The sequence below is a fragment of the Fistularia commersonii genome, chromosome 2 (genome assembly GCF_037954325.1).
Source record: "Fistularia commersonii isolate RoL2024-O1a breed Wild chromosome 2, RoL_Fcom_v1.0, whole genome shotgun sequence".
NCBI classification, from domain to species: Eukaryota; Metazoa; Chordata; class Actinopteri; order Syngnathiformes; family Fistulariidae; genus Fistularia; species Fistularia commersonii.
The window spans coordinates 8,659,874-8,671,897 of NC_141285.1; the positions used below are offsets into that span (position 1 = coordinate 8,659,874).

General features: G+C 38.6%; 3 protein-coding genes across 7 annotated transcripts in view; 1 reads left to right on the forward strand and 2 right to left on the reverse strand.

Moving 5' to 3' along the window:
* The window catches only part of cdh23 (cadherin-related 23), a 36,884-nt gene extending 34,082 nt beyond the window's left edge, over nt 1-2,802 (reverse strand). Inside the window, exons 1-4 of the mRNA XM_086166064.1 lie at nt 2,682-2,802; nt 2,106-2,234; nt 887-1,015; nt 464-691 (exon numbers count right to left, since the gene is read on the reverse strand). Coding sequence (XP_086022190.1) covers nt 464-691; nt 887-1,015; nt 2,106-2,234; nt 2,682-2,741 — 546 coding nt within the window. The 5' untranslated portion in view covers nt 2,742-2,802. The remainder of the gene's footprint in view (nt 1-463; nt 692-886; nt 1,016-2,105; nt 2,235-2,681) is intronic.
* LOC147236274 (uncharacterized) lies at nt 556-9,895 on the forward strand. 5 transcript variants are annotated; one of them, XM_086166053.1, is made up of 2 exons: nt 556-584; nt 8,720-9,895. In XM_086166053.1, exon 2 carries the CDS (start codon nt 8,732-8,734, stop codon nt 9,227-9,229), a length of 498 nt encoding a protein of 165 aa, XP_086022179.1. In that variant the 5' UTR covers nt 556-584; nt 8,720-8,731; the 3' UTR covers nt 9,230-9,895. The 5 variants fall into 5 exon arrangements, with proteins under 5 accessions (XP_086022179.1, XP_086022169.1, XP_086022149.1 ...); XM_086166043.1 differs by lacking the exon at nt 556-584 and adding an exon at nt 1,581-1,594; XM_086166023.1 differs by lacking the exon at nt 556-584 and adding an exon at nt 7,016-7,203.
* On the reverse strand, nt 2,829-11,175 carry LOC147236275 (cadherin-23-like). Its single transcript, XM_086166011.1, has 8 exons — nt 11,153-11,175; nt 10,746-10,859; nt 9,947-10,095; nt 5,745-5,805; nt 5,252-5,400; nt 4,894-5,029; nt 3,535-3,923; nt 2,829-3,175 (listed from the first exon to the last, which is right to left on the reverse strand). Exons 5-8 carry the CDS (start codon nt 5,267-5,269, stop codon nt 3,035-3,037), a joined length of 684 nt encoding a protein of 227 aa, XP_086022137.1. The 5' UTR covers nt 5,270-5,400; nt 5,745-5,805; nt 9,947-10,095; nt 10,746-10,859; nt 11,153-11,175; the 3' UTR covers nt 2,829-3,034.
* Between the last annotated feature and the right edge of the window lie 849 nt (nt 11,176-12,024).

Sequence of the window (12,024 nt, forward strand, 5' to 3'; positions counted from 1 at the left end):
TAACAGTCACATGATTAAGCAGGTAGTCTTAACTCTTGTCTGTGCCCACATCTAATGGATCATTTCAAAATTGCAGGAAATTGTTGAGGAAAGAAACAACATTTATGTGTTGCTCTGTTGTGAAATATGGCTCTCCTGTTCACAACCCATGCGATCAGATGATTCTACTAGTTAAATAAGTGTGTAGACAATATGAAGCCATGTCTATGAAGTTAGTTGAACTAGTAAGTGGTCAGTTGCCCCTTAATTTTGATTCTACTAGAACCAATTGACAATTAGAGGCACATTGGTATTGTGGTTCTGTAATTTCCAAGTGATCCCAGATAAATGTAAGAAGTAAAACACAAGTCATTGAGGACTTCAATTCATGGAGTTAAGTTGTTTGGTGGTCAAGCAATTGGTTGGTTTATAAAAATTAAAAAAATAGAACATTTCTACTTGAACTACATTTGTCTTTTCTTACCGACAGAGGGGGTGTTCCATCATCTTCCACAGTGACAGTCAGATGGTATTCTTGCTGGCGTTCTCGGTCAGGAGGGGCAGGCCGAGTCACCATCTCTCCTGTCACACGATCCATGCGGAAGGTAAGATCTTGATTTCCGGCAGTGATGTAGTAAAACAGCATGGCATTTGAGCCAATATCTCTGTCAGTAGCCATTACACGCAGTACTGATGTGCCTCCTCCAACATTCTGTATTTCAAATTAGAAAATACTTCTCAGCTCCCATTTTTCAACAACAAGATAGACATACCAACTCGTGGTATGTATTGAGACAAAATCAACAGTTTTTACCAAGCTATAATATTCAGAAACATTATTGAAACATGAATCAAAAGCAGAGAATGGACACATGCTCCATGTGATGCGCTGGGCTTTCTATCCCACCTCACTTATGCTGACATTGTAGCCCCCCTGTCTTTCAATAACAGGTGCATTATCATTGACATCTAGGATGTTGATGGTGAGGGAGTGGTCTCTGTGTCTGGGAGGTGAACCATTGTCCATGGCCTGCACCTGTAAAAATATGGAGATGCATTGGTATTAGGATGTAAGCCTGATTTTGTCTTTGGACTTGTTGGGTAAAATCCAACATTCAATATCTATGTGATGCTGTTGCATCATGGGCAGAAAAACTTAAAGTAGTATATTTAAAAAAATAAAAAAACTCGTCACACAAATAATTTTAATGTTTGAAACCCTAAAAGGCATATATATGTGCATGTGTGTACTGTATATCCATCCATCCATCCATCCATCTTTTGCTGCTTATCCCATACTCACGGTCATGGGGGGATGCTGGAGCCTATGCCAGCTGTCTTCAGGCAAGAGGCGGACTCCACCCTGGACTGGTAGCCAGTCAATCGCAGGGCCACATACAAATACAGACAAGACTCACTCACTCACTCACTCACTCACTGATTTGGGGCATTCCAAAAACAAGCAACAGGCTAAGTGGAAAAAATTGGGGAAAATTGCCTCGAATGAGTGAATGTTGTCTGTGGCCTCTCACCAGATAACAGCTCCAGCACCCCCTGTGACCCTGAGTGCAGGATAAGCGACAGAAGATGGATGGATGTTTTTGGAATGTGGGAGGTAACCAGACAACCTGGAGGAAACTAATGCAGACACGGGCGAGAACATGCAAACTCCACACAGAAAGGTCCCCTTGTCAGAATCGAACCAGGGTCTTTTGAGCTATGAGGCTGAAGCGCTAACCACAGTGCCACCTAAATTTATATATATATATATGTATATATATATATATATATGTGTGTGTGTGTGTGTGTGTGTGTGTGTGTGTGTGTATGTATACATGCATACATACATATATGCATGTATGTTCATGTATTCATATATGTATATATATATATAAATATATATATGAACATGTTTACATTTATATACATAATTTTTCTGCATTCACACATACATTCAAATTTTCAAAATGTTACCCTATTGATGAAGAGCATTCTGAGATACAGCTCCACCAATGAAAAAATGTCATAAATGTCTAATTCTTTAGGAAGATAAAGCAGCCATGCTGTTTGGGGCTTTTTGTGTTTGCAGCTGATTCTAACTGCTCGAAGTGTAGATTGCTGTTGACCTTGAGTAGATAACGGTCCATAGACTCTCTGTCCAGAGGAGCATTGACGAAGACCTCCCCATAGGTGTGGTTTACTGTCTTTATCTTAAAAACATCCTCCATGTTGCCTGCTACCAGAGTGAAATTGACCTAAGGAGACAGACAAACAAGCATTAAAAAAAAAGTCAAATAATAAAAAGGTCAAACGTTTTTGTCTTCCATTGAGCCATATGCATATCATAATTGTAACCTTTAGATTTTTACAGTGAAAGCTGAACATTCATATTGTCACTTCTAATTCTGAACAGTAATCAACTCTTAACACATGATTACAAATCAGTGGAGAAAATGATCTAAATTCTTTCTTGTTCTGGAAGTAGCTATATAAACAGAACATCAGAAATAGACATTGTTAGGTGTATAAAAGGTTGTAGACACAAAACCAAAAACAACTAAGAAAAAAAAGGAACATTTCCAGTTTTCAGAAATAGTGAAAGAACTCCTACATAGGAAATGTAATTACATAGGCTTTCAACACTAAGCAGAAAATTTGGTATTATTGAGTCTTTGTTTGGCCCATTTCTCTTTACATCTCACCAGTCCATTCAAACCAGCATCTTTATCCCGTCCCAGCACGACTGCAACTTTCTTCCCCATGGGTGTGTTCTCCAGAATGTCCACTGAAGTATCAGATGTGATATCAAACTCTGGACTGTTGTCATTTTCATCCAATATAGTGATTGATACCTGTAAAGAAAATCGACCAAAATATTTTCTGTTGACTTTAAGATAACCTTGAACAATTACACCCTTTTTAATATAATGTGTAAATACAAATGTTTGAAAGTCTTACCTTCTGCTCATTCAGCAAGAGATGCAAATACAAGAAAGGCAATTACGTTTTCCAATGATCACATTAATGCTATAACACAATTCACGTAAAAATAATACTAGCAATAAATTAACAAAATCAGTGTGAAATACCATACCACAGTGGAATCCTTTTTAGGTCCTCCATCATCAGCTACAACAGTCAAAGTGTACATATCCCCCTTTTCTCGGTCCAGCTGCCCAGTCACTGTGATCCGGCCCTGAAAAATCATGCACATTGGACAAAATATTGTTTTTGGCTGCAATAAGGATAGAATATTAATCTCTTTAAAAAAAAAAAAATCAGACGAAGAAAAAAGAGAACCAAGTGGCATGCCAGTAAAAATAAAAGCAACCAACAAAACAACAAAAAGAAAACTTTTCAATATAAAATGTCTAATTACTTCAAAGGAGGTAGTCCCTTTGATCAAGATACTATGATGCAGAAGGAAGTACTGTCTTCAATCACAAATAAAGACACTTGCTAATGGATATAAAACATACTTTGTAAAAGACGGGTGTTGTCTTTGAAGTGTTCAAAACATATGCACAATTACTCAGACATAATTTGCTCGCTTACTGTGATGTTATCTATCTTGAAGAGAGCCAGAGCTGCAGGAGATGTATCAGGATCGAATCTGTAAGTCAGCTGGTTTAAGTTGTCAGCTGACTGGGCCTGAACCTGGACCACCTCAGTCCCCGTGGCAATGTTCTCGTCCAGTGAGGCCTCATAGCCGGCTAAAAAGAAGGCCACGGCCTCATCGAGCTCATTCAGTAATGTGACATAGACAGTGCAGAAGCCTTTGTGGAACGGTGGGGCCTGGTCAGTGGCCGAGACATTCATCAGATAGGTGGTCTTGGTCTCATAGTCCAGGTAGTCCACTGTAGTGATGAGGCCAGTGCTGACATCTACCTCAAACTTGCGATCCGAGCCAGACACAAGAGCGTAAGCTACCATTCCTCCATCTCCTGGATATACAGAGGCGAAAAGGGATGGGATGTCAATCTATAAATGACGTAATGGTGTACAATAATTTTCTGCAAAATACTTTATTTTCTAACTCATATTCGCTCATTGCTACAACCTTTCAGTTTTTCTTCTCCCTCAACAGTGAAGTTTTACACTTGGCATCTACAAAGCTGCACCACCATCCTAAAATTCTGAATCGCTTCCTCTGTTTGTGTGTGTGTGTGTGTGGCATGTCTGTATGTTTGGTCATTTTGTTGAGTGTATGTAACAATTATTTTTCTTGAAAAGATCTCCTAGACCAAAGGGTATCATTTTGTTATGACTGGCCAATATCTGTGTGAGTGTGTGTTGTTAGCCATCTGAGCCTTCTGAGCACTCAATGGTTAAAAGCCAATATTCTAAAAAAGTGTGCACAATTTAAGGCAAGCTACAAGTAGTTATTTCTAAACATATTAGCTCAACCTGACAATACTGTACTCTAGTTACAGTGGTATTACGGAAACTTTACTTTTTAGTTTAATTATATTCCAACACAGAGCATTGACATTTATTTTGCATTAATGCTCACAGTTTGTTGTATTTTTTGGCTTGGATCTGTTTATTTCTAAATGGGGCCTGAGCTAATTTTATAGAAGATGTGTGTCACTGCACGAAATACAACAGAAGTTGTTTTTCCCCAACAGGAAATGAATAGAAGAAGTTTGAAGAGCGAAGCAGAAGTAAGAAATCTAAGTTACAAAGATTACAGTAAATACTCCTTTTCTGTGACAGAGGAACGAAATGAAATACACGTTTAGAAATAAAGGAATATACATTTTTGTAAAATCTGGCAGAGCGCAAGAGGGACCACTCACATTCCTGTAATTTATGCTGATGAAACCTGAATGAAAAGGACTGAAACAAGACTTGTGACCATAAAACTATCACACCTGTATGTTTTTATTCTGCTTCATCTTAGACTGGACTCACCTGAGTCAGGGTCTGTGGCACGTACCACAATCACAGAGGTGCCGATGCCAGCAGTCTCCCTAAGTCCTAGACGGTTGTATTGTTGTTGCGTAAATACTGGTTCCTCATCATTGGCATCATCCACATATATTATCACCTACACAGCAGACATTTGTCACTGCAAATTATCTATGCAGTTTAACTTTGAGGAAATAACCTCATTTTTTAGGTAAAAAACAGAGGCATTAATGTCTGTACTTGTCTTGTTTAATGGACATTAAAATCTTTGGAAATATACCATCTCATATTAGGGTTAGAAAGACACATATGAGTTGGTCTTTTATAATAATAATAATGATATAAAACCTTTTTTTCTCACCCTAACAGCACTCCTCATACTGCCTTCATCGCTGTTATAGGCCTCCACTTCCAACACGTGGGAGCTGCTGCTTTCTCTGTCCAAAGCCTGAGGGCCTCTTGTCACCAGGCCTGTCTGTTTGTCTATTCTGAACAGGTTGTCATTGTTCCCTAAATTCATTTACAAAAAACACCACACAAACATAGTGCAACAAAAGTCAGACAGAGGAAAAAACTTTTATAAAAAGAGGTTATTATTATCTGTAGTAAAAAATTTAACTTAGTGTCATGGTTTCAATATTCTCTGCAGGCATCTGCTTATTTCACACCCCTCAGATAACTAGTATTTTTTCTCATGGTAAGAGATGCCCTAGAGGCAGTGAAAATTGCTGTTATGTAACATTGCTCTGAAAAAAAGAGAAGTGATCATAGATGATTTTTATGATACACTTTCCTTGCCTGCACCCTCGTGGGGCAGGTTTTATCAAAACATATAGTAAGTGAGTAGCACTGACCAGTAAGGATCCTGTATAGAACTCGTCCATTCTCGCCCTGGTCTGCATCTGTTGCTTTTACCTGTTAAAACAAGGACAAAGTGTCGGGGTAACCCATCAATCTTTAAATCATTCCAATTTTGGACTGATTATTGAAGATAGAAAACAAACCCTACCTACAGTACCAAGTATTTGCAGTCTCAGGTAAAAGTCTTATTTCACATGGAAATCATCAATCAAATAGTACTTTTTTCCCCCAATTTCACAACTTCTGTTTGAAATGACTACTTTGGTGTGGGATTTGCAGCAGGTGGGAGCATTATATAGCTCTAAATACTTGTAAAAAGCACTCTATTTGTTGTCAGGCACCTAATTGTGATAATCAGTTTAGAAAACTGCATTTCTGTCTCCTGTATGTTTGTCCCATGAAGTTGACATGAGAGACAGTGCATAATGAATTTGATGCACATTTTAAATTTATCAAACAGTTTCCATGATCAGGTGGATAAACTCCCATCACGTCCTCCTCCACTATTCACCCACTGGAACCTTGTGTCTTGTTGCCACAACAACATAGCTTGGCAGTGAGTACCTTTAACCCTCTGCCATAGGCATATAGCCTGGAGCAGTGGGAAGCCCCAAGCCCTGCAAAGACAGCTCTGCTCCACAGCATCCACAGATAAATAGTGGAGTAACTGCGGTGCTGCTGAATGGGCCATGTCATAAGACTAACTTCTGAGTCCAGAAAGGCACAGGGTTGCTGGCACTTGATGTGGCTGAATTCATGTCATGCCCAGTTCCTGCTTTGAAGTGGGAGAACCTATGTGGGCAACAAAAAGTGCATCTTCACTTTTATGCGGGTCATTTATTTTCCCTCAGGTACCAACAAATAAAGACACACCCACAACCACAGTCTTCCTTCCTTTTTCCATCTGTGTCCTCCTTTGCTCTCTGTCTCTTTCTATGTGGAGTGGGGCCCAACTTCAGTCTCATTAGCTTTATAAAGAGATGCGGAGAGGAGAGGAGAAAAGAGGAGTGGTGAGGGGGAGAGAAGAAAAAAAAAGTCTGGGGGGTCAGATTCGTAACTGATGAATAGGGTATTACACAGTGGACTGCACCACTTAGGCCATAAGAGGGGGTGTAAAAAGTGTAAAACTTTATTGCATATAAAGCCAGATGTTGCACGTGTGATCATGTGGCGTGTAAGTGTTGAGGAATTATCAACTAATCGTCTACATAGCTCAGAAAACACATTATTGTGTTTTATTCCCTGGGATTAAAACAAAAGTGAGATGTCTCAAGGCTGGAGTTATTACCCACATTTTTCCCCTTTCTCCCCTTGTTCCCTTCTTCCTCCCTCGGCCTCTCTGTCGCTGGGAAAGCAGCAGTTTAAGGGGGGAAAACAAGTGTGTGGAGCCAAGATCTGACCTCAGTTACTGGAACTAAGCAAGGTGCTGTTTAAAGAGTCTAAAGTGTGGGTGTGAGTATTTATATTTTCAGGGTTCTTATAGCAGACCTTTTATTTAAGAAAATAAGAAACATAAATCTTTTTGCATCGTTAAAGTTGGCATAAGTAAGATGACTTAACTGATACATACGCAAGAAATCTGCTAATTTAATGCGCATCACATACAGCGCTAAAGATGGAAATGGAGCTATAAAGTCTGTTTTTGAGATGAAGTTTACAATATCCATAGCTTGAAAAGTTCTTCAGTGACTGCACATAGTCCATTGGATTTTGAAGAAAGTGTTGTGTTAGTATTTGACTATGTACACATTTGGTTGAAACGATTAGGACATATTTGATTTAAGACTGTGTCAAACTGCGCAATTGATGTCAGAGTCAGTGATCTGTCTCTGCAGAAAGTATTTTCTTGCTTTCATGTTAATAAGTGCTTAATTACAGAAATAAAGGACCTGTCCTGAAAGGATTCATATGGTGCTGCAAGAAATCTGCGCAAAAAAAACCAACTTTCTGAACATGCAGTTTTATGTATTGTTGGAAAGTAACAAAAATTATGAAGTATTTCACAGTTAGCTGAGCAATAGGTTTTAGAGAAGCAGGAGTTTGGGATGATAAAGGAGGACAGTATATCAGAGCCAAACTGCTAACTTAAAAGCAGTGTGGCTAATCACTCCTATGTGCACAACGGGATACATTATGTCTGGATGACAAAGAAATGTTGTCTTTAAATACGTATTTCATATTTGTGCATGTGTTTATGTGTGTGTTCATATCTGCTCAGCTTCTTGGAAGTGCTGACTAATGAACTAACTCCCTAACAAGCCATCCTGCTTCACTGGCCTTTTCAAAGCTTGGCTGGTGTTAGGTCTCAAAAATAATTTCACGTCCCAATGTGTTTCCCTTTAACCTATAAGCTATGCTTTGTCTCAGTTGAATTAAGGACGATGACATTTACAAATGTTACCATGCTGACGCCAGGGTTGATAATTGGAGACCAGGGTAGAATAGATGGGCGTCATGGATTTTGAAAGGGCCATTTTAAAACACCCAATTAATTGTACCATGAAGAAAACCTGTCAACCAGTGGCTGTTTGTAACCCATTTTGTAGCACTACATAATTGCTGCAAATATTAAATCAACAACACATCTGAACATTTATGATTTTTTTTTGTACCTGTTGCTACATTAATTTATATATGTCTGCATGTAAGGCTAAAAGCTATAGTCTGTGATACCAGTATAGGGAAACATATCAATAAACAAAATGATGCTGGATTTGTAGGGCTTTGTGAGTTGAACAAAAAACTGCTAATTAAGGGTATGCTGGCTAAAGCTGTCTACAGGCACACACACACACACACACACACACACACACACACACACACACACACACACACACACACAAAATAAAAGAAGAAATGACACACACACACACACACACACACACACACACACACACACACACACACACACAACTAACAGAAATACTTTGCCACAGAATCTGATTCTAATGTTGCTCTGTTCATCCAGGACTAGGACACCATGAATAGCAGTGACCAAGGCACCAACTCAACTACTTCTGCCAATGCAGAAAACATCACTGTTTGCAGTCTGACGACCACGACCATTTCTCCCACAATCCCCCTCCCACCATCCCACTCCTCAGACATCCATGACCCAGAATTTACAATAATGGTTGTGCTGGGTTTATCACTGCTGCTAGCAGGGCTTGCAGCCTTTCTGGCAGCGTGCAGGCCCTCGGAGCAGGATGCAGACACAGAGGCCAGCTGTCAAACCGGGGAGAGTTTGACCTGTGGGAGAGGCCGGTCCAGTGAGCCGCAGCTCAAGGTGTGGAAGAGACTGGGCTCCTACCGGCGTTCATATAACCTCTCTTTTAGGAGGCCACCCCATCGTAGACCACAAGAGTGCAGGAGCACACATGCATCCCAGTCTCCACACAGACAGACCCCGCAGCCTGAGGTGGGTGTGGAACCTCATCTCACAGTGCCTTGTCTGTTTGACTATGTCACTGAAATCTAACACTGGGACTGACCAAGGCTTGACTCTGCGTCAAATGAGATTTACACTGTTTTTTTATTTTTAGGTTGTGTCACTAATTTTCATTTAAAATAATGGTTGCTTCGTAAATGCTGTCTCTGGATTGTAAAGTTATTATTTTACCATTCTGGCCCCACAAAAACTGCTTGGATATGGTTGTATTTTAAGTCACTGTATTTATAAGTATAATGACCTAACTGCCAGTTTTTGATCAATTTTCTAAGCAAAGTCTTTCCACTCAGAAAGTCTGTATGGGATTAAATTTAATCAAATTCAATCTTTTGAAAACTGTAAAACATCCTCTGTTGTAAATAGGGAAATGTTTGTCTGGATGGTTGAACTTAGGGTCATCAACAGCTCAGTTAGGTATACTTAATATTTCCAAAAGAAGTGAGATCATTAATTTCCCTGAAGTCAATGTGCTAATTCTAATGCGGTAAAAAAAATTACAACATGGATAAACATTAGGAATAATTGAACTGTGCAATTTCTTGAGGTCACCATCCTTCTTGAACCTACTGTCATCATTCTCAGTGAATGATGGATGATCAATACTGAATAGAAAAATGCAACCTGAGCCATCTGAATCTTGCTACACTTTGATTTTCACATTCAATTGTAATAAAGTCATTCTTTTTTAAAGTACAACTGAGGAATTTTCATTGTGTCTTGATGCATTTTGGTAGTATGTAGTCCTACCTTAAGTATGCTGGTTCCTTGCGGTATGCTCTCCAGTGTGCTGGTCTCATAACTGTTTTGGAGGAATATTGGTCTGTTGTCGTTTACATCCTGCACCTCAACAAATACAGTGGCTGTGCCCGTTCTCCTGCTGCCTGCTGGACCGTTGTCTACATTAAGAATACACACACACACACACACACACACACACACACACACACACACACACACACACACACACATATTGTTAAGAAGCTATCAGATATTTAATAGGTTACGGTTAAGGCACAACACCAAAGGCTTAAGCTTGGTATTAATATTACATTTTCTGTGTTAAAATGGCAGTTCAACGTGAGATGGTAAATTAGAAAATTAGAAAATTATAGGAAAAATCAAACATAACTGGTTGAAAGGATCAAGAATGGATTATTGTTGGCGCATTAGAAACATTGGTCATTTACAGATACTTGTGAATTGCAAAAATGTGTAATTCCCTTGTCCTGGGTTTTGGGTGCTTCTCTTTTCTCTTCTACTGCTGGCCCCTCAGCAGATAACCCAAACTGACTCACTGCTTTTAGGAAAACAGGAAAACCTCAGAGTTTTGTTCTTTCTTTTCAAAAAGGAACAAAAGCAGTTAAGCAACAGTGTGAAATCACAGAAGATGCACACACATCACTTTTTTCATCAAAACACAAAGAGCAGGTGCTTTGAAGAATCCAAAGACAGAGAAAACAACAAAACACATTCTGTTTAAAAATGAGAATATAAAGAATGTTAAGGATTTCTATCAAAATGAAGAAGACATGTATTCTTGGCATACCTATCGCTTCAACAACCAGAGTGTATGCAGCCTGGGTCTCTCTGTCAAGGCCAACCACTGTCCGAAGAATACCATCTCTGAAGCCTACACTGAATTTGCCATCCTGGTTACCACCTACAAGTACAAAACACAAACTTTGTCAAAACAATATACTGATAAAATCTTCTGGAGTCAAATCACTTACAGTCATGTGAAATCCACTGTTTCCACTATTGTCTATTACTGTTATGTTTTTACTTGAAACTCTGGCACAACAATTTCCTTCGGGATTAATAAAGTTGTTCTCATCTCATCTCATTTCATCACATAGCTATGGATGGACAAAAATACTGCATTCTGTTCATAGTTCCTATAATGTTGCTCTTTAGCCCACAGATACTGAAATAGCACCAACTTGGACTTCTGACCTGTTATGAAGTAACTGAGTTCAGCATTGAGGCCTGCGTCGTTGTCAGAACAGCTGAGGCGGGCTACAATGTGGTCTCGGGGGACACTCTCTTTCAGGGAGATGTTATACATGTGGGGATTGAAGGTGGGTGTCTCATCATTTACATCCAGAACTGACCCCCCCATACAAAAATACAGATAGACAGAAAGTTATTAGGATGCACATATGCACATGAGCACAAATAAGGAAATAGGGTGACAAAGAACATGAGTTAAATCTTTAGCTTTGAAAATTGTTAAGTTCAATTTTAAGTTATCCATTCATCCACTTTATATTTACATTCGTTTTAAAAAAAAATTAACAACAGCAATACAACTCGTATCCTTGAGGGGTTTCCCTATCTTGCCAGTAGGTGGTAGCATCTTGCTAAACAAATGACAGATAATTCAGCCACACTTTAATAACTTCTTGCATCACCCCTATTTCAGTATATATATATATATATATATATATATATATATATATATATATATATATATATATATATACACATTACTATACTACTATACTATACTACTACTATACTATACTACTATATATACTATGTATATATACAGAATATATATATATATATACTACTATATACATATACACTACTATACTACTACTATACTATACTACTATATATATATATATATATATATATATATATATATATATATATATATATATATATTACATGTATAATTTCAGAAGAGAAAAAAGGTCAATCATATCCAGTATATTATCATCAGCCAAAGATTTACCTGCAACTGTGAGTGTTGAAGTGGAAGTGCGGGGGAACTTGCCAGCATCATAGGCTATAATTCTCAAATGGTACTGTGCAATTTG

Excerpts from the sequence above, each read along its gene's own strand:
- LOC147236275 (XM_086166011.1), bottom strand. Across the intron at positions 3,924-4,893 it reads TGCCACAGACCCTGACTCAG|GAGATGGAGGAATGGTAGCT; the intron begins GTGAGTCCAGTC and ends CTGTATATCCAG. Across the intron at positions 3,176-3,534 it reads TCAAGATAGATAACATCACA|GGCCGGATCACAGTGACTGG; the intron begins GTAAGCGAGCAA and ends ATGATTTTTCAG.
- LOC147236274 (XM_086166053.1), top strand. The coding sequence starts at position 8,732 with ATGAATAGCAGTGACCAAGGCACCAACTCAACTACTTCTGCCAATGCA.